At 46.0% G+C, this 24,392-nt stretch overlaps 1 protein-coding gene across 2 annotated transcripts in view; it reads left to right on the top strand.

The window, feature by feature from the left end:
* The window catches only part of TMEM132D (transmembrane protein 132D), an 893,199-nt gene extending 869,181 nt beyond the window's left edge, over positions 1 to 24,018 (top strand). For both annotated transcript variants that reach the window (XM_002694460.6, XM_059876309.1), the window contains exons 6-9: positions 7,687 to 7,892; positions 12,944 to 13,217; positions 16,592 to 16,783; positions 20,921 to 24,018. In XM_002694460.6, the coding sequence (XP_002694506.1) occupies positions 7,687 to 7,892; positions 12,944 to 13,217; positions 16,592 to 16,783; positions 20,921 to 22,102 (1,854 nt within the window). In that variant the 3' untranslated portion in view covers positions 22,103 to 24,018. The remainder of the gene's footprint in view (positions 1 to 7,686; positions 7,893 to 12,943; positions 13,218 to 16,591; positions 16,784 to 20,920) is intronic.
* Positions 24,019 to 24,392: the final 374 nt, after the last annotated feature.

The following is a 24,392-nucleotide window of genomic DNA, read 5'->3' on the forward strand; positions in this document are numbered from 1 at the left end:
TCATGAGGATTAAATGGAATGATGCTTAACCCAGTGCCTGGCATACAGAAAGCATTCAATAAATATCAGTCACTGCTTTTCTTGTTACTGTTATTATTAATGGTATCATTTTTGTCCAAGATTAACACTAATCTCAGGTAGGTAATGCCTAACTTGAGAATTGGATACAAATACTCCTGCTGACTGTGACTTTTTGCCAAATTTAAAGGGAAGGGGGATGGAATTTTAATATCCTTAGCTCTCACTCTTAAAAAAAAAAAAAGAAAAACATCAGAAGAACATACGTTTCACCACAAATGTTGGTGATATTTAAATAAGATTTAAATTTGTACAGCATTTAAACAGAAAAGAAGCAAATGGCATTAAATTCACAAAAGTGCCAGATTGTACACACCCAGAGTCAGAAATATTAACCATTTTCCCGTCACGGAACAGTGCAGCTGGCTGGAAATGTATTATGAGAGGAAATGTTTTAATGGATCCTTCCTTCAAATCTTCAGCATTGTAAAGTGGTAGTTAATGAATTATTGGACATGTACAGTCATTTGTATTTAAACAAGAGGGAATGAATAGGTCTTGTCAGCTCACCTAGACTGTCCTATTTCTCTGGTTCAGCTCCTCGGGGAGGAGGAATTAATGCTAGAATTCAGTGGCCAAGGAGATGGAGGGAAAGATGGATATCGAGGTAGAAGGACCAGTTCTGCCCCATCAGCTCCTGTGAGAACACAGTTCAGCTCATCTGTCCTGAGCAGATGCCAAGAAAATGGTCAGGGGCCAGGTCTGCCCTTGGGAAACCAGACTGGTATCTTCCCAACTGACAGTCACCAAGTCTTAGATCAGATTCCCTATAGCTGAGGCACTGTGTGTAGGAGATCCATTGATGAAACCCCCCCCCCCAAGAAATAAGGGAGTGAGGGGTGAGAGGGCAGAACAGGGCAAGGGAAGAGATGGGCTGGGATGGTATATTAGATTCCTGTGGCCACTGTCACAAATGACCACAGGCTTGGAGTCTTAAAACCACACCTTGGGACTTGCCTGTGGTCCAGCAGTTAAGACTCTGCCTTCCAATGCAGGGGGCATGGGTTTGATCATTGGAAAGACTGATGCTGAAGCTGAAACTCCAATACTTTGGCCACCTGATGCAAAGAACTGACTCATTGGAAAAGACCCTGATGCTGGGAAAGATTGAAGGCAGGAGGCAAAGGGGATGACAGAGGATGAGATGGTTGAATGGCATCACTGACTCGATGTACATGAGTTTGAGCAAGCTCCGGGAGTTGGTGATGGACAGGGAAGCCTGGCATGCTGCAGTTCATGGAGTTGCAAAGAATCGGACATGACTGAGCAACTGAACTGAACTGAACTGAAGGGAACTAAGATCTCAAATGCCTCACAGTGGAGCCAATAAATAAGTAAACAAATAAATAAAACTCTTAAAAAACAAAAAAGGACTCTAAAAAAACACAGCCTTCTCTCACAGTCTTGGAGGCCAAAAGACTGAAGTCATGCTCTCTCTGGGAGCCCCAGGGGAGAAGTTGCTCCAACTGCTTTGGCAGTGCAGCCGGTTTTCACTGGCTTGTGGCCACACCGCTGCTCCTCTCCACGTGGGCTGCTGTTCTGTCCATGTCCAGCCTCCTCTGCCTCTCCCAGTTAAGGACTCTGGGACTGCATTCAGGGCCCATAATCCAGGATGCTCTCATCCCCAAATCCTGGGCTTAATTACACCCTTTTTCCATAGAAGGTGACATTTACAGTTTCTAAGGATCAGGATCTGACATCTTTGGGAACCATTATTCAGCCTCCCACGCATAGGGTTCAGGAGACCCTGCTTCCCCACGCCAGCTCTGGAGTTTGAAATGTACTAGAGACATTGTCCTGAGGTGTGTTCGTACAGCCAGTGGTTGGCCACAGGCTGCCCAGGGGATAAGCAGGGGTGGGAAGACCCCACCCTCACCAGGCATCTCCCACCAGCCAGAGGAATTCTCCAAAATTCTCTCTCCCCCGCCTCCTTACTCCCCCCTCCTTTCCCGCCTCCCTCCCCTACTGTGTCACCAAAGAAGAACCAGGTGTGGTTGGCAAATACTTTAGTGATGCCTCCACGCCCAGAGCAAGGACAGGGGCTGGGTATGGAAAACCAGAAGGGCCATTTGCTTTTTTACTGATTCTTTATTCATAAACCTGATACAAGTTTACAAAATTTACTTTAAGTTACCACATAAACCTGCAAGGAAAAATAAAGTCCAAAAAGAACCGAACACCAAAGTATGCCGCATGTGCACCTGTCAATGCTAGCCATCAGAATATTAAAGAATTCAATACTGTATTCAGGATTTAGCCTCGGGTTTAAGGAACTTGAACACTTTAAAGAATTGTGCCTTGTCACTTGCTATCTGAGCAACTGGCAATCGTAAGTTTAGACAAATGTAACCAACTGAACAAGAATGCCAGAAAATCTTCTTCTACTGTCCTCAACCAAAACAGAAAAAAAAAAAAAAAAAAATTAAACATGATAATGCAGAAGTGCCAAGTCTCTCAGATGTGGTTTACAAAGTTAAAAACAGGTTTTTTTCTAGTTACTATCTTTTTTATTTTTTAATTGGAGGAAAATTGCTTTCCAATGTTGTGTTGGTTTCTGCTATACAATGATGCAAATCAGCATTAAGTATACATATATCCCCTCCCTCTGGAGCCTCCCTCCCCTCCCCCCACCCCTCTAGGTCATCACAGAGCCCCAGGCTGGGCTCCCCGTGTCATACAGCAACTTCTCACCAGCTATCTGCTTTACACATGACCATGTATATGTGTCGATGCTACGTTCTCTGTTCATCCCACTCTTTCCTTCCCGTCCTGTGTCCACAAGCCCATTTTCTGTATCTCTGTCTCCATTCCTTCCCTGCACAGGTTCATCGATATCATTTTCCTAAATCCCATATAAATGTATTAATATCTGTTTTTCTCTTTCTGACTTACTTCACTCTATATAACAGGCTCTACATTCATCCACCTCACTATAACTGACTCAAATTCATTCTTTTTTATGGCTGAGTGATATACCATTGTATATATGCACTACATCTCCTTTATCCATTCATCTGTTGATGGACATCTAGGTTGCTTCCATGTCCTGGCTGTTGTAAACAGTGCTGCAATGCACACCCAGGTGTGTATTAATCGCTCAGTCGTGTCCAACTCTTTGTGACCCCATAGACTGCATAGCCTGCCAGGCTCCTCTGTCCATGGAATTTCCTAGGCAAGAATACTGGAGTGGATAGCCATTCCCTTCTCCAGGGGATATTCCCAACCTAGGGATCGAACCTGGGTCTCCTGCATTGCAGGAAGGTTTTTTACTGTCTGAGCCACCAGGGAAGCTCGCACACTGGGGTACATGTCATCTAAAAACTGAGTGGTGAAGCATAAGAAACACTTTTGAACTTTGTAACTTGATTGCGCAGGAGGGAAAAATGCTGCTTCTGGATTTCTTTTTAAAAGTACTTAATAACTAGAGTTTACTCTTAAATCAAACTTACAAACCTCTTATCAAATGCAGATGCTGTCCTTATTCATTGATGTAAACACACACACACACACACACACACACACACACCCCGTCTCTATCTCAGTGCTCAGCCCGGCTTACCTAGCACTCCTGTTCCAAGTCCCAAGCATCAGTTGCCTCCACTCATCTCTACTAAAAGTGACCTTCTAAGTGTCAAACCCTGCTCTCCCTCTGCTCTCCTTCCTTGTCCTTTGTATCAAAGTCTAAATCCCACTTTTCCTCATTGCTTCAGGGGGGAAACACTGAGTTCGTTTGTTTGTTTGTTTGTTTTAAAAAAAAAAAAAGAACAAAACACATAGACTTCATTTTTTGCGCTCACAGCTTTGGCTAACACACCAAGCATCTCTCATCCACAGGAGAATATAGGGCTTTTTGCCCACAGTGAGCTTCATGCATCTTTTCTTAGAGCCCCTGATTTGACAAAAGGGCCCATAAAATTAAAGTCATGAAACAGCTTCTTTTTCTTTTTCTTTTTTTTTTTAATGCCTGTTTAAATTTTTATTTATTTATTTATTTTTGACTGTGCTTGGTCTTTGTTGCCACACGGGCTTTTCTCTAGTTGTGGCACATAGGCTCAGTAGTGAACTTTAAAGTTCGGTGCCCGAACTTTAGAGCACAGGCTCAATAGTTGTGGTACACAGGCTTAGTTGCTCCAGTGCATATGGGATTTTCCTGGATCAGGGATCGAACTGTGTCTCCTGCATTGGCAGGCAGATCCTTAACCACTGGACCACCAGGGAAGTCCCAGCTTCTTTTTCTGAAAGCAAGTCTTCTCAGTATTTTCTTGCTCCCTCTGTCTCTCAGTCTCTCTGTTTCTCAGCTTACCTCTGGCAGTTCAGCCTCATTCAGAATTGAAAGGCTTAAAAGTGAAAAGCTAGGACTTCCCGGATGGTCCATAGTTAAGAATCCACCTTCCATTGCAAGGCACACAGGTTTGATCCCTGATCTGTGAAGATTCCACCTGCCTCAGGGCGACTAAGCCCAAGCCCCATGACAAAGATCCAGTGCAGCCAAAATAAAATTTAAAAATAAAATATTTACACTTATAAAAGCATCAAAAAGAATAAAATATTTAAAGAAAGAAAATGCCTAAGATTCAAGACTCGGCAGCCCTGAAGATGAAATGTCAGTGATCAGGACAAATGACAGTCAAACTACCTGGGCTGGTTCCATTCCACTTTCCAATCAGATTTCAGTACTCCCACTATTGGCGGACATTTAGGAGGACCACCCACTCCACTCAGAAATGGACCCGGGCCCACATTTCCCTCCAAGTCACTGACCATCCCCTGGATGCCGAGCTCCCCGTGAGCCTCCCTGGCCCCCTTGTTGCCTCACCGGGAAGATCAAGGAGCCATCATCAGCAATCCTTTCTAAGATGTTTGAACAACCTAGTCTTTTCTGCATTTGCTTTCTTCATGCCCCTCCAAGTGCTGGAAGGAGGTTTACATCCTTTAAAAAAAAAAAAAAACAGACCACAACAGAGCATCCAGGCAAGAGTGATGCCTGTACCGAGGCAGGAGGCAGCTGGGAGGTGACTTGGGTTGAATCTGGTCTTTTCCACTTTCCAGCCATGCGTCCTTTGTGTATGTGTGTGTGTCAGTCATGTCTGACTCTTTGTGACCCCATGGAGAAGCCCACCAGGCTCCTCTGTCCATGGAATTTCCCACGCAAGAATACTGGAATGGATTGACATTTCCTACTCCAGGGGATCTTATCAATCCAGGGATCGAACCTGTGTCTCTTGCATCTCCTGCATCTCCTGCATTAGCAGACAAATTCTTTACAACTAGCGCCACCTGGGAAGTGTCCTTAAGAAAAGGTACTTAATTCTTGGACCTGTGAAATGACAGTAATGGCCCCACCTCCTGGGTTCTTGTGACTGACTAGTAACTGGGACCATATGTGGGAGGTGGTCACCTGCTGGGCTGGGCACATATTAGGTTAGGTGCTCAGTAAACCAAGGGCTTCACTCCAGTTCATATCTTGCTCCAAGTTCAACCAGCCAAGCCCCGAGCAAGGAAGACACCCTCATGGCCTCTGGTTCTGTCCTCCTCTCCCTCTCAGTGTCCATCTCTTGTGGCTTCTGGGGAAAATGACCACAAATCTGATGACTTAAAACTATACATGTGAGACTTCCCTGGTGATCCAGGGGTTAAGACTTCACCACTCAATGTAGGATATACAGGTTCGATCCCTGGTCAGGGAGTTGGGATGCCATATGCCTGGTGGCCAGAGGTGTAAAAAAGGAAGCAATATTGCAACAAATTCAGTAAAGATTTTTAAAATGGTCCACATCAAAAAATCTTGGGGAAAAAAGCCATGGAGAGGAACTTCCCTGGTAGTTCAGTGGTTAAGATTCTGCACTTCCACTGTAGGGGGTGTGGATTCAATCCCTGATTGGGGGACTAAGATCCCACAAGTCAAAAATAAATAAATAAAAGTTTCTTGAAAACCACACACGTGTATTCCCCCACACGTTCTGATAGAAGAAACCCTTCATCAGCTTCACAAGGTGTCAGCAGGGCTGCACTCCCCCTGAACCCTGAAACTCTAGAGGAGAGAACAGTCCCTGACTCCCCAAGTTCCTCGAGATGCTTTCTTTGGGCTCCTTGACCCTTTCCTCCATCCACAAAACTGGCCATGTAGCATCTTGCTTTGGCGACACACAGCCTTCCTCCGCCCGAGGTTCTCAAATCTCCCTCTGCTTCTTTCCTATAAGGACACTCAGATTACATTTAGGGACCACCTGGATAATCTCGGACTTCCTGCTCATCTCAAGACCCTTAACGTCATCAAACCCGTGAAGTCACTTTTGCCAAATAAACTAATGCACCAGTTCCAGAAGTTAGGATTTGGTATCGTTGAGGGCCATCATTCATCCTATCGCACAACTCCAGAACTTTGCCCCAAGTCTTGTTTAGGACGAGCATGGGCTCCCCTGCAGAGCTGGGACACAAAGATGAGGGGACAAGGTGATTTGAACTTGGCTCTTCTCTCAAACGTGGGCAGAGAGGAGCCGTCCCATACACCAGCACGAGGTGAGAATGTGGATTCCAAAACCAGACCCCAGGGCTGATTCATGGCTGCTCCTGCCCAGCAGGGGACTGTGGCCAAACTCCTCTACTCTCAGTTTCCTCATCTGGAATATGGGACTAACACCCATCTCGGGGTTGTTCTGAGGATGAAATGATCTAACCTGTGTGTGGATGTGTTAACACGCAGTTTGTTCCTCCTTCAGACAAACCAGGAAGTCATCACTGGGCAAAGAGATGCGATGTGATGGGACGGGATGGGATGGGTGGTATATAACATGCAAGTAACTCTGCAGGTACGGCTCCATCACCTAAGAGCAATCTCCCAGAGGAGGTGCAGCATAAATTATCAGCAGAACACCTGCAGCCAGTGGGGATGACCTCAACTAGTCAAAGAGCTCGAAGGAGAGGTGGGTGGGGCCCATGGTATCTGTCATTGTAGCCTCTGCTGTATCAGAAAGCAAAAACCAGTATCCAGGAAATTCCATGGCAGCCCAGTGGTTGGGACTCTGCACTTTCACTGCCAAGCGCGCGGTTCGATCCCTGATCCGGAATTAAGATCCCACAAGCCATGTGGTGTGGCCAAAAAAAAAGCAGCGTCCACTTACTTCTCATGGTCGTGACCCCAAAAGAGCTATGGCACTTCAGTTTTCTCCTCTGCTTTCTCTTGCTGTTCCTGTGTTGTTGCTGTTCAGTCACTAAGTCATGTCTGACTCTTTGTGACTCCATTGACTGCAGCATGCTAGGCTTCTCTGTCCTTCACTATCTCCCTGAGTTTGCTCAAACTCATGTCCATTTAGTCAGTGATGCCATCCAACCAACTCATCCTCTGTTGCCCACTTCTCTTGCCCTCAATCTTTTCGAGCATCAGAGTCTTTTCCAGTTAGTCGGCTCTTCACATCAGGTGGCCAAAGTATTGGAGCTTCAGCTTCAGCGTCAGTTCTTCCAATGAATATTCAGGGTTGATTTCACTAAGGATTGACTGGTTTGATCTCCTTGCCGTCCAAGGGACTCTCAAGAGTCTTCTCCACTACCACTTTGCGGTGTGATAAAAACTCACTCATGGGTCCCCTACCACTCTCTCTCTTCTTCCAGGTTTCTGACAGATGTGACTACATCTTTGTCAATGGGAAGGAAATGAAGGGCAAGGTGGGCGTGGTGGTGAACTTCACCTTCCAGCACCTGAACACTCCTCTGGAGATGACGGTATGGGTGCCCCGGTTGCCCCTGCAGATCGAGATCTCGGACACTGAGCTCAACCAGATCAAGGGCTGGAGAGTCCCCATCGTCTCCAACAAGAGGTGGGTGTGCTGATCAGGCTCCACAGCAGAAACCCAGGTCAAGTATGCTTAGGCTAAAGGTGGAAATTTACAGGATAGCTAACTTCAGGCATGTCTCATTCCAGGGGTTCAGGGGTAGCCTAGGGGTGTGTGTCTCTATCCCCTTCTCAGCTCCAATTTGCTTTATATCAGCTTCATTCCCTATCAAGTTTTGCTCCTGAGGTTCCAAACTTCTAGTCTACCTTCTTTGTGACTCTGAAAAAAGTACATCCTCTCTTCCCCAATAATTCCTACTAGAGACTTGGAGTTAAGTGTTATTCTTACTTGGGTTGTGTGTCCATGCCTGATCTAATCACTGTAGACAAGGAGGAGGAGAAGGGGGGTAGACAGAATACACTGATTGGCCAGCTAGGCTGGAGCCAGAGGAACTAAAGAAAGAAGGTCAACCCTGCCTAAACCAAGGGATCAATATCAGGAGAAGGGAGAATTGATCTGGGAGGACCCAAGCCATAGAGGTTCACTAGAGACCTGTCTGAACAGATGCTGCCTGACCTGGGCAGTCTCTTTGTGCCCCAGCCCAGAAACTCTGAGATTACTTTCCCCTGGGGAGATGAAGTCCAAAGCTTGTCATCTGTGTGCCTAGTGCATCACTCTGATGGTGTTTGATGGAATGACAAGTCTGCACTATCCACATGAGGCAAATAAGTGGGCATCAGATAAAAAGAGAATTTTGTTCAGAGAACTTTATCATCTCAGAGAGACCCTTGCTCAAAGAATCACATACAAGTGACTTGTAGAAAGTGCAGAATTAGACAAGGAAATATTCCTGGAGTCTGGGTACTCAACAGAGAGGAGAAAATTGGTACTTATGTGAGGGATAGCTTTCACATTCTTACCCTTGGAAGTCCACCCCTTTGAGTTCTTGTGGCCCCTGGGAGAGGGCATGACTTCAGGAATGGAGGTTTGGGTTCCATGTGCAATTGGAAGATGGTTTCAGACACGATCTTTTTCTTAACCACAGGGGTTTCTAATGTTGAGTTGGAAGAATGGAATTCAGCATGGTTATTGATGCTCCTGAGGGCAGGCAGTTGCAGGGAGGGACTCACCAAAGAATTGGGGACTTCCCTCATGATCCAGTGATTAAGATGCCATGTTTCCAATGCAGGGGGTACAGATTCAATCCCTGGTTGGGGAACTAAGATCCCACATGCTGTTTGGCTGAAAAAAGGGAAAAAGAAAGACCTGGCTGAGTCTCTTTATGGACAGTCCAGATGCTGTCACAACTTTTCAGCTACAGAACTATTTCAAGAAATCAACAGCTGGTTTGATGGTGATTGTGATGGTGCTGGGAAGGGCTGAGAGAGTGCATAAGGCATCAGATGATGAGGGAACAACTAACATCTGCTTCCTGGCCACCATCCTTGTTCTTTCAACATTTATCGTCACCAAACACCTTGAGTGAAACGCTCACTTTCCTTGTGTATTGGTTTATAGGGCTACACTGGTCATCCAGAGCCTTATTGTATTGACTACCATGACATGATATAATGGCTTATCCCAAAACCAAGTGGCTTAAAGGAAAAACCTGTCATCTCACAGTTCTTCATCAAGAACCCAGGCAAGGCTTGGGTCTCTCTCAGGCTGCCATCCAGTTGTCAGTCAGAGCTGTGGTCTCATCATGAGGCTCGATGGGGATGGACCTGCAACTGAGCTCATATGGTTGCTGGCCAGTCTTAGCTCCTCACAGGCTATTGAGCTGAGGGCCACAGTTCCTCACTGGCTGTTGGCCAGAGGCTGCTCAGTTTCTAGCTGTGGGATGTCCTCAGAGAGCTTCTCACAGCATGGCAGCTGGCTTCATCAGGGCAAGCAAGAGAGAAGAACCAAGGAAAGAGAGCCAAACAAGAAAGTATCTTAAAATCTGATTTTGAAAGTGACATCCTGTAACTTCTGCTGTTACCATCAGTTCAGTTCAGTTCAGTCATTCAGTCGTGTCCGACTCTTTGAGACCCCATGAATTGCAGCATGCCAGGCCTCCCTGTCCATCACCATCTCCCAGAGTTCACTCAGACTCACGTCCACCAAGTCAGTGATGCCATCCAGCCATCTCATCCTCTGTTGTCCCCTTCTCCTCTTGCCCCCAATCCCTCCCAGCATCAGAGTCTTTTCCAATGAATCAACTCTTCGCATGAGGTGGCCAAAGTACTGGAGTTTCAGCTTTAGCATCAGTCCTTCCAAAGAACACCCAGGGCTGATCTCCTTCAGAATGGACTGGTTGGACCTCCTTGCAGTCCAAGGGACTCTCAAGAGTCTTCTCCAACACCACAGTTCAAAAGCATCAATTCTTCAGCACTCAGCTTTCTTCACAGTCCACCTCTCACATCCACACATGACCACTGGAAAAACCATATCCTTGACTAGATGGACCTTTGTTGGCAAAGTAATGTCTCTGCTTTTCAATATGGTTGGTCATAACTTTCTTTCCAAGGAATAAGCGTCTTTTAATTTCATGGCTGCAATCACCATCTGCAGTGATTATGGAGCCCCCAAAAATAAAGTTTGACACTGTTTCCACTGTTTCCCCATCTATTTCCCATGAAGTCATGGGACCGGATGCCATGATCTTCATTTTCTGAATGTTGAGCTTTAAGCCAACTTTTTCACTCTCCTCTTTCACTTTCATCAAGAGGCTTTTTAGTTCCTCTTCACTTTCTGCCATAAGGGTGTGTCATCTGCATATCTGAGGTTATTGATATTTCTCACGGCAATCTTGATTCCAACTGTGCTTCTTCCAGCCCAGCGTTTCTCATGATGTACTCTACATAGAAGTTAAATAAGCAGGGTGACAATATACAGCCTTGATGTACTCCTTTTCCTATTTGGAACCAGTCTGTTGTTCCATGTCCAGTTCTAACTGTTGCTTCCTGACCTGCATACAAATTTCTCAAGAGGCAGGTCAGATAGTCTGGTATTCCCATCTCTTTCAGAATTTTCTGCAGTTTATTGAGATCCACACAGTCAAAGGCTTTGGCATAGTCAATAAAACAGAAATAGATGTTTTTCTGGAACTCTCTTGCTTTTTCGATGATCCAGCAGATGTTGGCAATTTGATCTCTGGTTCCTCTGCCTTTTCTAAAACCAGCTTGAACATCTGGAAGTTCACGGTTCACCTATTGCTGAAGCCTGGCTTGGAGAATTTTGAGCATTACTTTACTAGCGTGTGAGATGAGTGCAATTGTGCCGTAGTTTGAGCATTCTTTGGCATTGCCTTTCTTCTGGATTGGAATGAAAACTGACCTTTTCCAGTCCTGTGGCCACTGCTGAGTTGTCCAAATGTGCTGGCATATTGAGTGCAGCACTTTCACAGCATCATCTTTCAGGATTTGGAATAGCTCAACTGGAATTCTATCACCTCCACTAGCTTTGTTCGTAGTGATGCTTTCTAAGGCCCACTTGACTTCACACTCCAGGATGTCTGGCTCTAGGTGAGTGATCACATCATTGTGATTATCTGGGTCATGAAGATCTTTTTTGTACAGTTCTTCTGTGTATTCTTTCCACCTTTTCTTAGTATCTTCTGCTTCTGTAAGGTCCATACCATTTCTGTCCTTTATCGAGCCCATCTTTGCATGAAATGTTCCCTTGGTATCTCTAACTTTCTTGAAGAAATCTCCAGTCTTTCCCATTCTGTTGTTTTCCTCTATTTTTTTGCATTGATCACTGAAGAAGGCTTTCTTATCTCTTCTTGCTATTCTTTGGAACTCTGCATTCAGATGTTTATATCTTTCCTTTTCTCCTTTGCTTTTTGCTTCTCTTCTTTTCACAGCTATTTGTAAGGCCTCCCCAGACAGCCATTTTGCTTTTTTGCATTTCTTTTCCATGGCATGGCCTTGATCCCTGTTTCCTGTACAATGTCATGAACCTCAGTCCATAGTTCATCAGGCACTCTATCTATCAGATCTAGTCCCTTAAATCTATTTCTCACTTCCACTATATAATCATAAAGGATCTGATTTAGGTCATACCTGAATAGTCTAGTGGTTTTCCCTACTTTCTTCAATTTAAGTCTGAATTTGGCAGTAAGGAGTTCATGGTCTGAGCCACAGTCAGCTCCTGGTCTTGTTTTTGTTGACTGTATAGAGCTTCTCCATCTTTGGCTGCAAAGAATATAATCAGTCTGATTCCGGTGTTGACCCTCTGGTGATGTCCATGTGTAGAGTCTTCTCTTGTGTTGTTGGAAGAGGGTGTTGCTATGACCAGTGTATTTTCTTGGCAAAACTCAATTAGTTATCTTACTTCAGTAGAAATTTATTAGGTCCAGCCCACACTCAAGGAGAAGGGGATTTCACAAAATGAATACTAGGAGGTGAGGGGGGTTTAGGGACAACTTAGATCTCTGCTGGCCACTCCAGTCTATTCTGACTGGTCAGTACTCGGGCCATGTTGTTGTTTAGTTGCTAAGTCGCATCCAACTCTTAGTGACCCATGGACTGTAGCCATGTGAGGCTCCTCTGTCCATGGGATTTCCCAGGCAAGAATACCAGAGTGTGCTGCCATTTCCTTCTCCAGGGGATCTTCCCCACCCAGGGATCTAATCTGTGTCTCCTGCATTGGCAGATGGGTTCTTTACAGCCAAGCCACTAGGGAGGCCTGTACTCAGGCCGTAAGTGTGGGTGGGTGCTCAGTTGCAACTCTTTGTGACCCCATGGACTGTAGCCCACAAGCCTCCTCTGTCCATGGGATTCTCCAGGCAAGAATACTGGAACAGGTTGCCATGCCCTCCTCCAAGGGATCTTACTGACCCAGAGATCAAACCCAAGTCTCCTGCATTTCCTGCATTGCAGGAGAATTCTTTACTGCTGAGCCACTGGGGAAGCCCGTCCTCAGGCCATAGCAGTGGTCAAATATTCTGAGTATCACCCCTGCATGTCTGTCAAAGCCCACCCCTGGCTATGAACTCCATAACAGCAGGACTTACACCCACTCACCTTTGCAGCTCCTGCCATGTTTCACACCCAGCCCCCTCGTTGACCCAACAAATCAGCATCTATTAAACTGAACCGCCCCTTTGACAGGCCAGCTCAGGACAGCGAGGAGGAGGATGAAGACGAGAAGAGGAACAGGGGCTGCACGCTCCAATACCAGCATGCCATGGTGCGGGTCTTGACTCAGTTTGTGGCGGAAGCGGCTGAGCCTGGGGGGCAGCTGGCCCACCTTCTGGGCTCCGATTGGCAGGTGGACATCACGGAGCTGGTAAATGACTTCATGCAGGTGGAGGAGCCCCGGATCGCTAAGCTGCAAGGGGGACAAGTCCTGATTGGCCAGGAACTGGGGATGACCACCATTCAGGTAAGACAGCTCAGATGAGAACTCTGTTATTTGTCTCTTACACTAATATCCATAATATCCAGTCTTTAAATTGAAGTACAGTTGATTTACAATATTGTGTTAGTTTCAGGTGTGCAACAAAGTGATTCAGTTATACATACATATGTATCTATTCTTTTTGAGATTCTTTTCCCTTATAGATTATTATACAATGTTGAATACAGCTCCCTGTGCTGCACAGTAGGTCCCTGTTGTTTTTCAACTTTATATATAGTAGTGTGTAGTAGTAAGTACATATGTATGTGTCATATTTCAGATTCCACATATGAATATCATGTTATTTGTCTTTCTCTATCTGGCTTAGTTCACTTAGTTTGATAATGTCTAGGTTGTCCGTGTTGCTGCAAATGGCATTATTCCATTCTTTTCTATGGCTGAGTAGTATTCCACTGCATACATGTACCACATCTCCTTTATCCACTGATTTGTCAGTTGACAGTTAGGTTGTTTCCATGCCCTGGCTACTGCAAATAGTGCAGCAATGAACATAGAGGTATATTTATTTTTTCAAATTAGAGTTTTCTCTAGATGTTTGCCCAGGAGTGCTATCCCTGGATCATGAGGTAACTATTTGACAATGCCCATTTTCAGAGTGAGTAGGTTGAAAGGAACTGTCAAGTAAATAACATGAATGGTATAATAATGTTACAAGTCTTTAAATTCCTCACATATTCCTTTCATTTGAGCAACACTGGCCTGACTTCTTGGGTTGAATCATGTCTGAAACTTCAAGACATTACTTGTCTGTAAGACACAGTGGACATTACCATCTTGGGACAAAAGCTCTAGAAATAGAACCACTATATATACGATCCAGCAATTGTACTTCTGGGCATATATCTGGAAAAGACAAAAACTCTAATTCGAAAAGATACATGCATCCCAGTGTTCATAGCAGCACTATTTACATAGCCAAGATATGGAAGCAACCCAGGTGTCCATCAACAGAAGAATGGATAAAGAAGATGTATATATATACACATACACACACATATATACTGGAATATTACTCAGACATTAAAAAGAACAAAATCATGCCAGTTGCAACAACAATTAGCATAGTAAATGGAGTAAGCCAGTCAGAGAAGGACAAATATCATATGATATTAAGTTCATTTGTACATCTAAAAAAATGATACAAATGAACTTATTTACAGAACAGAAACAGCCTCACAGACATAGAAAACAAACTTATGGTTATTAAAGGGGAAAGGTAGATGGAGGAATAAATTAGGAATCTGAGGTTAAAATATGCACACTACATATATAAAATAGACAATCAGCAAAGACCTACTGTACAGCACAGGGACCTCTACTAAATACTCTGTAAGAACCTATGTGGGAAAAGAATCTGAAAAAGAATAGATATATGTGTATGTATAACTGAATCACTTTGTTGTACACCTGAAACTAACACAACATTGTAAATCAACTCTACCCCAATATAAAATACAAATTTTTAATTTTTAAATTAAAAACAAAATTTGAAAAGCCCTCGAGATGAACTAACCTCATTAGAATTTGGGGCGTGGCCAGCAGCTTCTCGCTCTGTCAATCTACCTCACTGACCCTTGTCACCTGAAAGCTTTGCATCCTGCCGTGATGCTCAGCTGCATTCACCAGGCCACAGCTCCCACACATTCCAGAAATGTGCGGAAGGAAGGAACACAGTAATTGTGACTCCACCAGTCTTGTGAGCACCTCCTGCTGGGAATGGATGGGGTAGACCAGTGCGCAGAATGGGAGTTTTGAAGCAAACCCTTTCACAAGACATGGTTCTCGAGGGCCACTCGGGTTTAGTCATTTTCCTCCTGTCTGAGACCAAATAATATTCCTCAGTGGCTGCCCCATTTGTAGGAGAGGCGATCATCCTCTTAAGCAACAAGTGAGGTTTCTAAAGTATTTGGGCATTGCAAAGACTTATAAGTGAAACTATATTGGATTGTGGAAAATTTAAATCACTCTGGGAAATGGGCTTGAATTTAAAAGAGATCATTTTTGAACCCGTTATTAACAAATGACTTAATTAACCATGGGACTTCTCATTAAAATAGATTTATTGCAGCTGTCAGTTGGGGCATATATTATAAAATATTCAGACAGCCTATTGAAACAAAATGTTTTTATTTATATGATCAAGAAAATGTAATTTTGCTGTTAACCCTATATTTTTTGAGAATGTTTTATAACTTTCCTTTTAGATATTCTTATGAAACCACTTGCAAATGATATAATTTAATAAAGTACTTCTGCCACTGGAAAAAAATAGTGAAAATAAAAGAGATCATTTTATCAAGGAGGAAAATAGATTGCTTTGAATTGGGACCCAGGAGTCACATGTTCCAATGCTCTCTGAAAGCTGAGAAGGAGCCGTCAGTGAGAAAGTCAGGATGGGTGTCAGATGAGAGACAATGACTGATTTGGAACCTAAATGCGAGGAGCACAATACGGAGTGGTGAGGAGTGTGATGAAGAGGCTGCTATTCCTCTCCAAAAACTGCCAAAGGGCAAATGGGAGCCCAGCATGGAGAGATATTGCCAGTTTTCCAGAAAAGCTAGAAAGCTATCGTTAATATGAAATCCTCTATTTTTTAAGGATGGCCATTCATCCCATTTTAAAGTACTACATCAGACAAAACATACCTGCCCCATAGACAAGCGCTTACAATCTTCACAGCTGACTTTTGCTCAAAAGATCTAAATTCCTTATTACTCAGCTATTAAAAAGAATGCATTTGAATCAGCTCTAATGAGGTGGATGAAACTGGAGCCTATTATACAGAGTGAAGTAAGTCAGAAAAAAAAAACACCAATACAGTATATTAATGCATATATATGGAATTTAGAAAGAGGGTAATGATGACCCTATATGCGAGACAGCAAAAGAGACACAGATGTAAAGAACAGATTTTTGGACTCTGTGGGAGAGGGCGAGGGTGGGATGATTTGAGAGAATAGCACTGAAACATGTATATTACCATATGTGAAATAGATCGCCAGTCCAGGTTTGATGCATGAGACAGGATGCTCAGGGCTGGTGCACTGGGATGACCCTGAGGGGTGGGATGGGAATGGAGGTGGGAGGGAGGTTCAGGATGGGGAACACATGTACACCCATGGCTGATTCATGTCTATGTATGGCAAAAATCACTACAATATTGTAAAGTAATTAACCGCCAATTAAAATAAATAAATAAATTTTTTAAAAAAGATCTAAATTCCTGCAGTTGACCCACTCATCTGTCTATCTCTCTCCCTCCCCCGCATGGAGCATCCTTTACACCAAAGGGGGGGCTTTCTGAAACCACAGAGAGCTATGTCATTTCTGCCTTTCAGATCCTGTCGCCTCTGTCAGACGCTATCTTGGCTGAAAAGACGGTCACCGTGCTGGACGAGAAGGTGACAATCACAGACCTTGGGGTCCAGCTGGTGACGGGACTGTCCCTCTCCCTGCAACTCAGCCCAGGGAGCAACAGAGCCATCTTCGCCACTGCGGTGGCTCAAGAACTTCTGCAAAGGCCTAAACAGGTGTGGGAGTGGGAACAGCACACCATGGGGAGGGGTCACCTATCAGGGAGGTCACGTGACTGGGAGGGTCACACACCAGGGAGAAACCCTATGTGTCTCGGAGCCGCATGGCGGGCTTGGGTCACACACCAGTGGGTTTATTCATTGAGTGGGGTCCTGCCCTCAGCAGGTCACACACACACATCAAGTGAGGTCACACACCAGCTGAGGTCACGCAGCAGGTGAGGTTGCCCATCTGGTGGAGTCACCAGTTTGGGGGGGAGTCCCACAAAAAGAGTGGGCTTGCACATTGGGTGTTTCTCAGTTGTTGTTATTTTGTTTTTAATTTTATTGGACTATAGTTGATTTGCAGTGTTGTGTTAGTTTCAGGTGTACAGAAGAGTCGATCAGCTATACATATACATATACCTACTCTTTTCTTTAGTTTAGATTCTTTCCCCATATAGGTCACTACAGAGTGCTGAGTAGGGCTCCTTGTGCTGTACAATAGGTCCTTGTTAGTCTTGAAAAGGGTTTGTGAAGGAGTGACTGCTCAGCCTCAGGCTTCCTACCCCCTAAATGGAGATGCTGAACAACAAGGTTGCCATGCATGATAGATTCTAGGCAGAATCCAGGGGCTCAATGCAGGCTCTACATCCCACTGGACATCGTGTTTGCTGTTTCTCCACATCATGATGGTCCTGGCTCTTCACCCCACTGACCTCCCCGAGCAGTGGGGTGAAGGCAAGGGCAGGAACAGACCCTAAGGAGGTGTCCAAACTCCTGTAAAGTCCCTGCCCCTCTATGATGGGGCCACAGGTCTGGGGGCTCAGAAGGAGAATGGAGGAGTTGCTTCCACATTTATTGTTTAGCTCCGAGCAGAAGTAACAAACTACTGGTTACGTTGTACGTGGAGTTCTTTCTCTTTACTGGAAAACAGCATGTGCTAATAGAATGGGTGTGTGTGCTGGCTGTGTTTTCTGTATGTTGTGCACATGTTGTGTGTATTGTGCAGCGCATGTTTGTGTGTTGATGCCACAGTTTCCAAACAAACAGGGCACTTGAAAATGTTATCTGATCTTCTCCCTCATCAGAGGTGGAGAAACATTATTTCTTAGAGAGAACCTGGATTGTGAGTCTCAGGAGCCTTGTTTACCAAACACCCAAGGATGATGGTCTCAGGCTGCTGATTCTCTGTGCCCCATGAGACAGACCGTCCTCCCGAGGGGATGCTGGAAGGCCTCCAGTCCTTGTGGGGAGTTTTCAGGCAATTTGCCTTGTCAATCAAGAGCCCTTTTCCCAGCAGCTCTATGCTCAGCAGGTGCGTTACGACTTGAGCCCCCTTGTGCATCCACTGAGGCTGTGACTACGTTCGGGCAGGGAGGTGGGCTAAGCCAGACCTTCCCCTGGAAGCACAGAGTCAGTCTTGCAGTTTCCCCAGCCCATATCCATCACTGAATGCTCCTCCATCAGGCGTTAGCTAATTGCTTGCCCTTTCACTCTGGTCTCTGTGTGCAAGGCTTTGGACTACAAAGCACTCGAAAGTGGGTGAGCTCAGAAACAGATATGAATTCTTGCCAAAGGCAAACCTCCCTCTTCTCAGAGCACAATGCCAGCCAGGACACAAATTCCAGGTAGCAAAGGAGAAATAACCTGAGGCTTCTTCCTGTCTTCCTGGGGCGATCCAATCAGATGACGGCCAGTGAGGAGTTAAGGAAGCAATAAGACACAGTTAGAATAAGGCCACAGAGCTGATCCATTCCCCACAAGCAGAGCAAGCCATGTGACCCTGAGGTTTGGTCTGTGCTTGGTTTGGGTGGAGCTTGGCCTCTGCCTACAACTTGGCTCTGACATTTCAGTTTCAAGAAATCCAGTGTGCATTTGACTTTCCTGCTGTGATTTCATGGCCAATCAGAAGACCCTAGTAGAGGACTTTCCTAGTGATCCAGTGGCTAAGATTTTGTGCTCCCAGTGCAGGGGGCGGGGTTTGACCTCTGGTCAGGGAACTAGATCCCACATGCTACAACTAAGAAGTTCACATGCCCCAACTAAGAGCTGGCACAGCTTAAAAGAAAAATTGACCCTGTAAACCAGGGTTATGCCCAGTGGCTTTTGCACTGGCTCCTGGTGGTGTTTTCCACCCAGCAGCCAGTCCAAACCAATGTCTAACAAGGTCAGGATTTACCGACTGAGTGGAAGCAGGAGCAGAAGCCCCCAGTCTCATGTGAGAAGCTTCCTTCTCACTTCCAAAGACCAGATACCACCAGTAAAACTTAATCTGTTGTGGTTTGGGGTGCCTTGGTTTCAAGAAAGAGAAATCCACTCAAGCAAGTTGAAATAACACTGGATTTACTACAAGGTTAGCAAGGCTTTTGTGAAAGTGTTAGTCGCTCAGTCGTGTCTGATTCTTTGCAACTCCATGGACTGTATAACCTGCCAGGCTCCTCTGTCCATGGAATTCTTCAGGCAAGAACACTAGAGTAGGTAGCCATTCCCTTCTCCAGGGGATCTTCCCGACCCAGGGATCGAACCCATGTCTTCCTCATTGCAGACATATCCTCCACGGTCTGAGCCACCAGGGAAGCCCAGCTATAAGAACTTGGTGAAACGGGTTCAGCAGTTTTTCTCATATCCATTATCTCATTAGATAAATGCTGAGCCCAGACATTTGTTTGTACTCGATCCATTGTAGTTGCTCCAAAGTGAGGCTTCATTCCCCAGTTTCATACAAGCTCCCACTCATCTGCCCACAGCTAAGTGCTTCAGTCCTGTCTTTCTTATTTCAAACTGGAGGGGGAGATGCTGGCCGGCTCAGAGCTGCTGAGATGAATGGCTCTGACCAGCCATTCTCCGGGTTAGGTCAGCTATGGCCAGGTGGGCAGGGGCATAAGCCTCTTGGGGCTGAGCACCCCTCTGGGCTTGGGATGCAGCAGCTTCTCCAGGAGACAGGAGGAAGCGGGAGCAACGGGCCTGCCAGTTCGCTGTCAAGGCCAATGACATCTTCACTGAATTGGAAGGCCTGGAGATTATCTCATCTCTTATGATCTCCCTGGTCAGACTAGTCCCTAGGAAATCAGATCTAAAGCAACAAAGTAAAAAGAAAAGAAATTGAGATATACACAAACCTTGGCCCTGGCTACTCTTTGGTCTCCCAGTTTCCCCCAATGGGTGGGTTGGAGGATGGATGGGAGTACAAAAATTCTCCCAATAGAGAGCTTCCTAACTTTAATCTTCACCCCAACCCCTCTCCCTGCCTGGAGAGCATTACCCCTCACCTCCAAGCCGGGACTGTGTCTGCAAGCCAATACAAGCCTATCCTTAGATGCTTGTGTGGCAGGACCCGAAACAACTAAAGCCTAAAGCCAGACCTCTGAGGCGCCCTTGTGTAGATCAGGGGCTTTCATCTGTGTTGTGAGTAATGTTCAGAGACTGGGTATTAAAGCAGCTTAAAAGTAATGTAATAAATATGTTTCATTTAAATGTGTAACACTTGTGAATGACCCACTAGCCAGTAAATCTCCTTTGACATGCAATCTATTATTGTGCAGAAGTAGATCTTCCAGCGAAGGGGGAAAAAAAAATCTTTCTTTCAACACCTCGGGAAAGAAAGCAAATCTTATTAGGAGGTGTTTATTCCTGGTCGTGTTTCGTGGTTGTCATTTTACTGTTGTGGGTTTTCTTTAGCTTCTCTTGTCTTTACAAGAATTCATTCTATTTTATACCTTTTGTGCTTCTTACTTCTATACTGTGTAACAGGTTTCCCTTTGTTCTTGTAACATTCTCTTTGCTACAGAGTGTCTTTGTGTGCAATGAGCTTTGGGACCCAGTTTTTTTACCTTAGTTTTTAATTGGAGTATAATTGCTTTACAATGTTAATGTTGTGTTAGTTTCTGCTGTACAACTACATGAATCAGCTATAAGTATACATATATTCCCTCCCTCTGGGACTGCCCCCCCGCCCCTCCCCACTCCATCCCGTCCCTTTAGGTCATCACAGAGCCCCGAGCTGAGCTCCCTGTGCTATATAGCAGCTTCCCAGCAGCTGTCTGTCTTACATGTGGTAGTGTGTATATGTGAACACTACTCTTTCAGTTTGTTCCACCCTCCCCTTCCCCCTCTCTGTCCATCTTTGATGAGCTTACTTATTCTTTTCAACAGGAAGCAGCCATCAGTTGCTGGGTCCAATTCAGTGATGGCTCCGTCACCCCCTTGGATATTTACGATGCAAAAGACTTCTCCCTGATGGCCACATCCCTGGATGAGAAGGTGGTCTCCATCCACCAAGACCCCAAATTCAAGTGGCCTATAATTGCCGCTGAAGCTGAAGGACAGGGGGCCCTGGTGAAGGTCGAAATGGTCATTTGCGAATCGTGCCAGAAATCCAAGCGGAAGAGCGTGCTGGCTGTGGGGACAGCCAATATCAAAGTGAAGTTTGGCCAAAACGATGCCACCCCCAATACCAGTGACAGCAGACACACAGGGGCAGGAGGTCGCCTGGATAATAACATCAGTGACAGAAGACCCAAAAAGCCCTTGCAGGAATGGGGGAGTCAGGAGGGAGAGTACTACAGCAGTTCCTCCATGGGCCTCATGGAAGGCAGGGGCTCCACAACGGAGAGGTCCACCTTCCAGAAGAACAGGGGCCAGGAAAGCCTTCTGGATGATGGCAGCCATTTGCAGACCATCTCCATCGACCTCACCAGCTTCCCAGCCCAGGTGGACCTGCCCAGAAGCCATGGGGAGACAGAGGAGAACGACCCCCAGTCCTCCAAAGGGCTGAGCGACCTGGAGATCGGAATGTATGCCCTGCTGGGGGTCTTCTGCCTGGCCATTTTGGTCTTCCTCATCAATTGCGTGACCTTTGCATTAAAGTACAGGCACAAACAGGTCCCCTTCGAAGAACAGGAAGGGATGACTCACTCCCACGACTGGGTCGGCCTGAGCCACCGGACGGAACTGCTGGAGAACCAGCTCCACTTTGCCTCCTCCCAAGAGGAGCAGATCACCGCCATCGACAGGGGCATGGATTTCGAAGAGAGTAAGTATCTGCTCTGCACAGACTCCCAAAAGAGCATCAACGGGCAGCTGTTCAGATCTTCAGGACCCACCCTCATGGACGGGAAAGATCAGAAAAGCGAGCCCCCAACGTCCCCTACCTCAAAAAGGAAAAGAGTCAAATTCACCACTTTCGCCACCCTCTCTCCAGAGGATGGATGCCCTGCTGTGAACTCCCTAGCGGCCAGCAGGGAGGATACCGTGAACTGGGTCGGCCAGGATCTGGACCCTGGGGGAGGCCAAGAGTCACATGGCTACAGGGAAGGATTACGTGAAGATGTGTAAACTGGGCATTCGCAGACATTGGTTCTCACTCACCTTTCGGCCTTTAACTTGGGGATTCGGGGCAACGGGGACCGCAGTGGGGGGAATGAAAAGACAAGGGGGACTTCCATGGCAGTCCAATGGTTTAGGACTCAACACTTCCACTGTAGGGGGCGTGGGTTTGATCCCTGGTCAGGAAACTAAGGTCCCCCATGCCTCCAGGCGTGGCAAAAAAAAAAAAGGGACACGATCAGGCTGACACTATCCACAGAGCCCCAGAAAACGACCCTGGCTCCCCCAGGGAGGCCCCGAGTTGGAATCAATGTCCACATTCCAGGGTCCGATGTCTCAGTCGATGAAAAGAGGTTTATCACTCATGGCGAGATTTTTTTTCAACTTGGAAGAAAAATGAGTTCTGAGTCACTGAGCTTCCGACAGCCTCCAGGAAAAAACTGTCCCTCACTTGCCATCTCTCTTTCTTTAATCGAAGCAATTTGGATACAGCCAAAGCCACATGGCTGCAATATTCAATGTTGCGGACCACAGGAAAAAAAGGAGACTCAGGTTGGGCGGGCTGGATGGGAGGAAGTGCGTCATGGAAACTCACCTGGCTGTGAGCCTGAGCAGAAGCGGAGTCTAGCGCCGCCTAGAGTCAGCTCTTGGGAAGTATGATTTCCAATTATCTCCCACAGGCTGGGTCAGGGTAAACCCGGGTTATTGACAAACCAAGGCAATCGTTGACAAGGGGTTGAAAGGGAACAAGAGGGCAAACAGGTCACCAATACCTTTGTAACTAGATGTCAAGAACAAACACCCAGGAAACTAAACCCTCTGAGCCATTCGGAGCATCCCATTATTGGTAAACTAGGGATCCTGGGCATAGAGTTTCAATCAGGTTCAAAGAACCAGGCTTTTTTTTTTTTCTTTTTTAAGCAAATTTACTCTGTTCACATTTGTACCCTTCCTTGCATTGCCACCTTTGCAAAAGTCATTAATCACTCCTGGGCAGTGGGGAGCCGTGTCACTGTTTGCTGAGTCTCTTCCACCGTGGCCTCTGTGTCAATCAGTCTACACTGAAGCCCCATGGGGCCAACTTCACACGTGTCTTGCTTTGAAAAGGCTAGTCTTTGGGGGTCAGCAGTGCTCACAAGGAATACAACACCCAAGGATGCTCATTCTCCTGGCTTTTCTGGAAAGAAGGGAGGGATGGTCTGTGATGGGTCTTGCAACAGTCCCATCTGGTCTGCTGTCCAAGGCTGCTGAGATAAATCTGGGCATGCCCATAGAGGGGTACAGGGTGAGGAGAGTTGAGATTCAGTGTGTGTGACGAGGGTTGGGCAGGAAATCTGGCCCCCCTCACATGTGGGGAGAACATGAGGCTGCTGCTTCTTCACCTTGGAGGGATAGAGGGACCCATGGTACCTGCCTATGGGACAGAGAGCTGGGTTATTCGAGCATTGGGTTCTAAAGTCAATTTCTCTTTCTCTGTCTCTCTGTCTCTACGTCTCTCTGAACCTATCTCTCTGTTTCCTCTCTCTCTGTGTCTCAGTCTCTCTCTGTGCATATAATTGAATTCTCCTGAGATCAAGTGTGTAATTCCACCAGTTCATCCTCTCAACCTCAGCACTCTCTCTAAAACTAAGGTGCTGTCCATTTGCCCTAACACTGAGAGTCCAGGAGCCATCAGCCACCTGCTCCTGTCCCCAAGTTGACTTACATTGTCTGGCTGGGTGACTAAACGGTCACCCTTTTTTCAATGATAATCCTTTGCTTTCAGTAACCCACTCCTGTTCCTTTCAGCCTTTCCCTCGTTTTCATACCGCTGTCGATGCCCCCTCTCCAATCCGTCTGTGTGCAGAATGTATTGTAGATTATAAGAATGTAATATATATTTATAAACTTACCGACTGTAAATATAAAGTTTGCCTTCTGTGGCTTATGGCTGTCCTTTGTCTTTCTACGCACTCACACCACCCCCTTCCCCGCCCCAGTGGCTGGCATCCTCAGCAAATGACCCTCCAAAGCTGCAGCTTTGGGTAAATGAAAATGCAGATGGAAAGATCCCAGCAACAATCCAATTACACGCTTACATCGTGTAATGCCGCTCTCCGCATCGAGGCGATGTTGACACACGATGACAAAGTACATTGTGTACTAAGCATCTCTCCTTCAGGACCTGAAAGGATTTGCAAATCAATCACACATGCAATTCTCTGCTAAAAGCCTGCTGACTGATGGCGGTAAGTGAGAACCACGGCAGGCAAGCGTGTATCCCAGCCTCCCTTTGGGCTGGAGGGAGGGAACGAACGGG

Source organism: Bos taurus, chromosome 17 (genome assembly GCF_002263795.3).
Source record: "Bos taurus isolate L1 Dominette 01449 registration number 42190680 breed Hereford chromosome 17, ARS-UCD2.0, whole genome shotgun sequence".
In the NCBI taxonomy this organism is placed as follows: Eukaryota; Metazoa; Chordata; class Mammalia; order Artiodactyla; family Bovidae; genus Bos; species Bos taurus.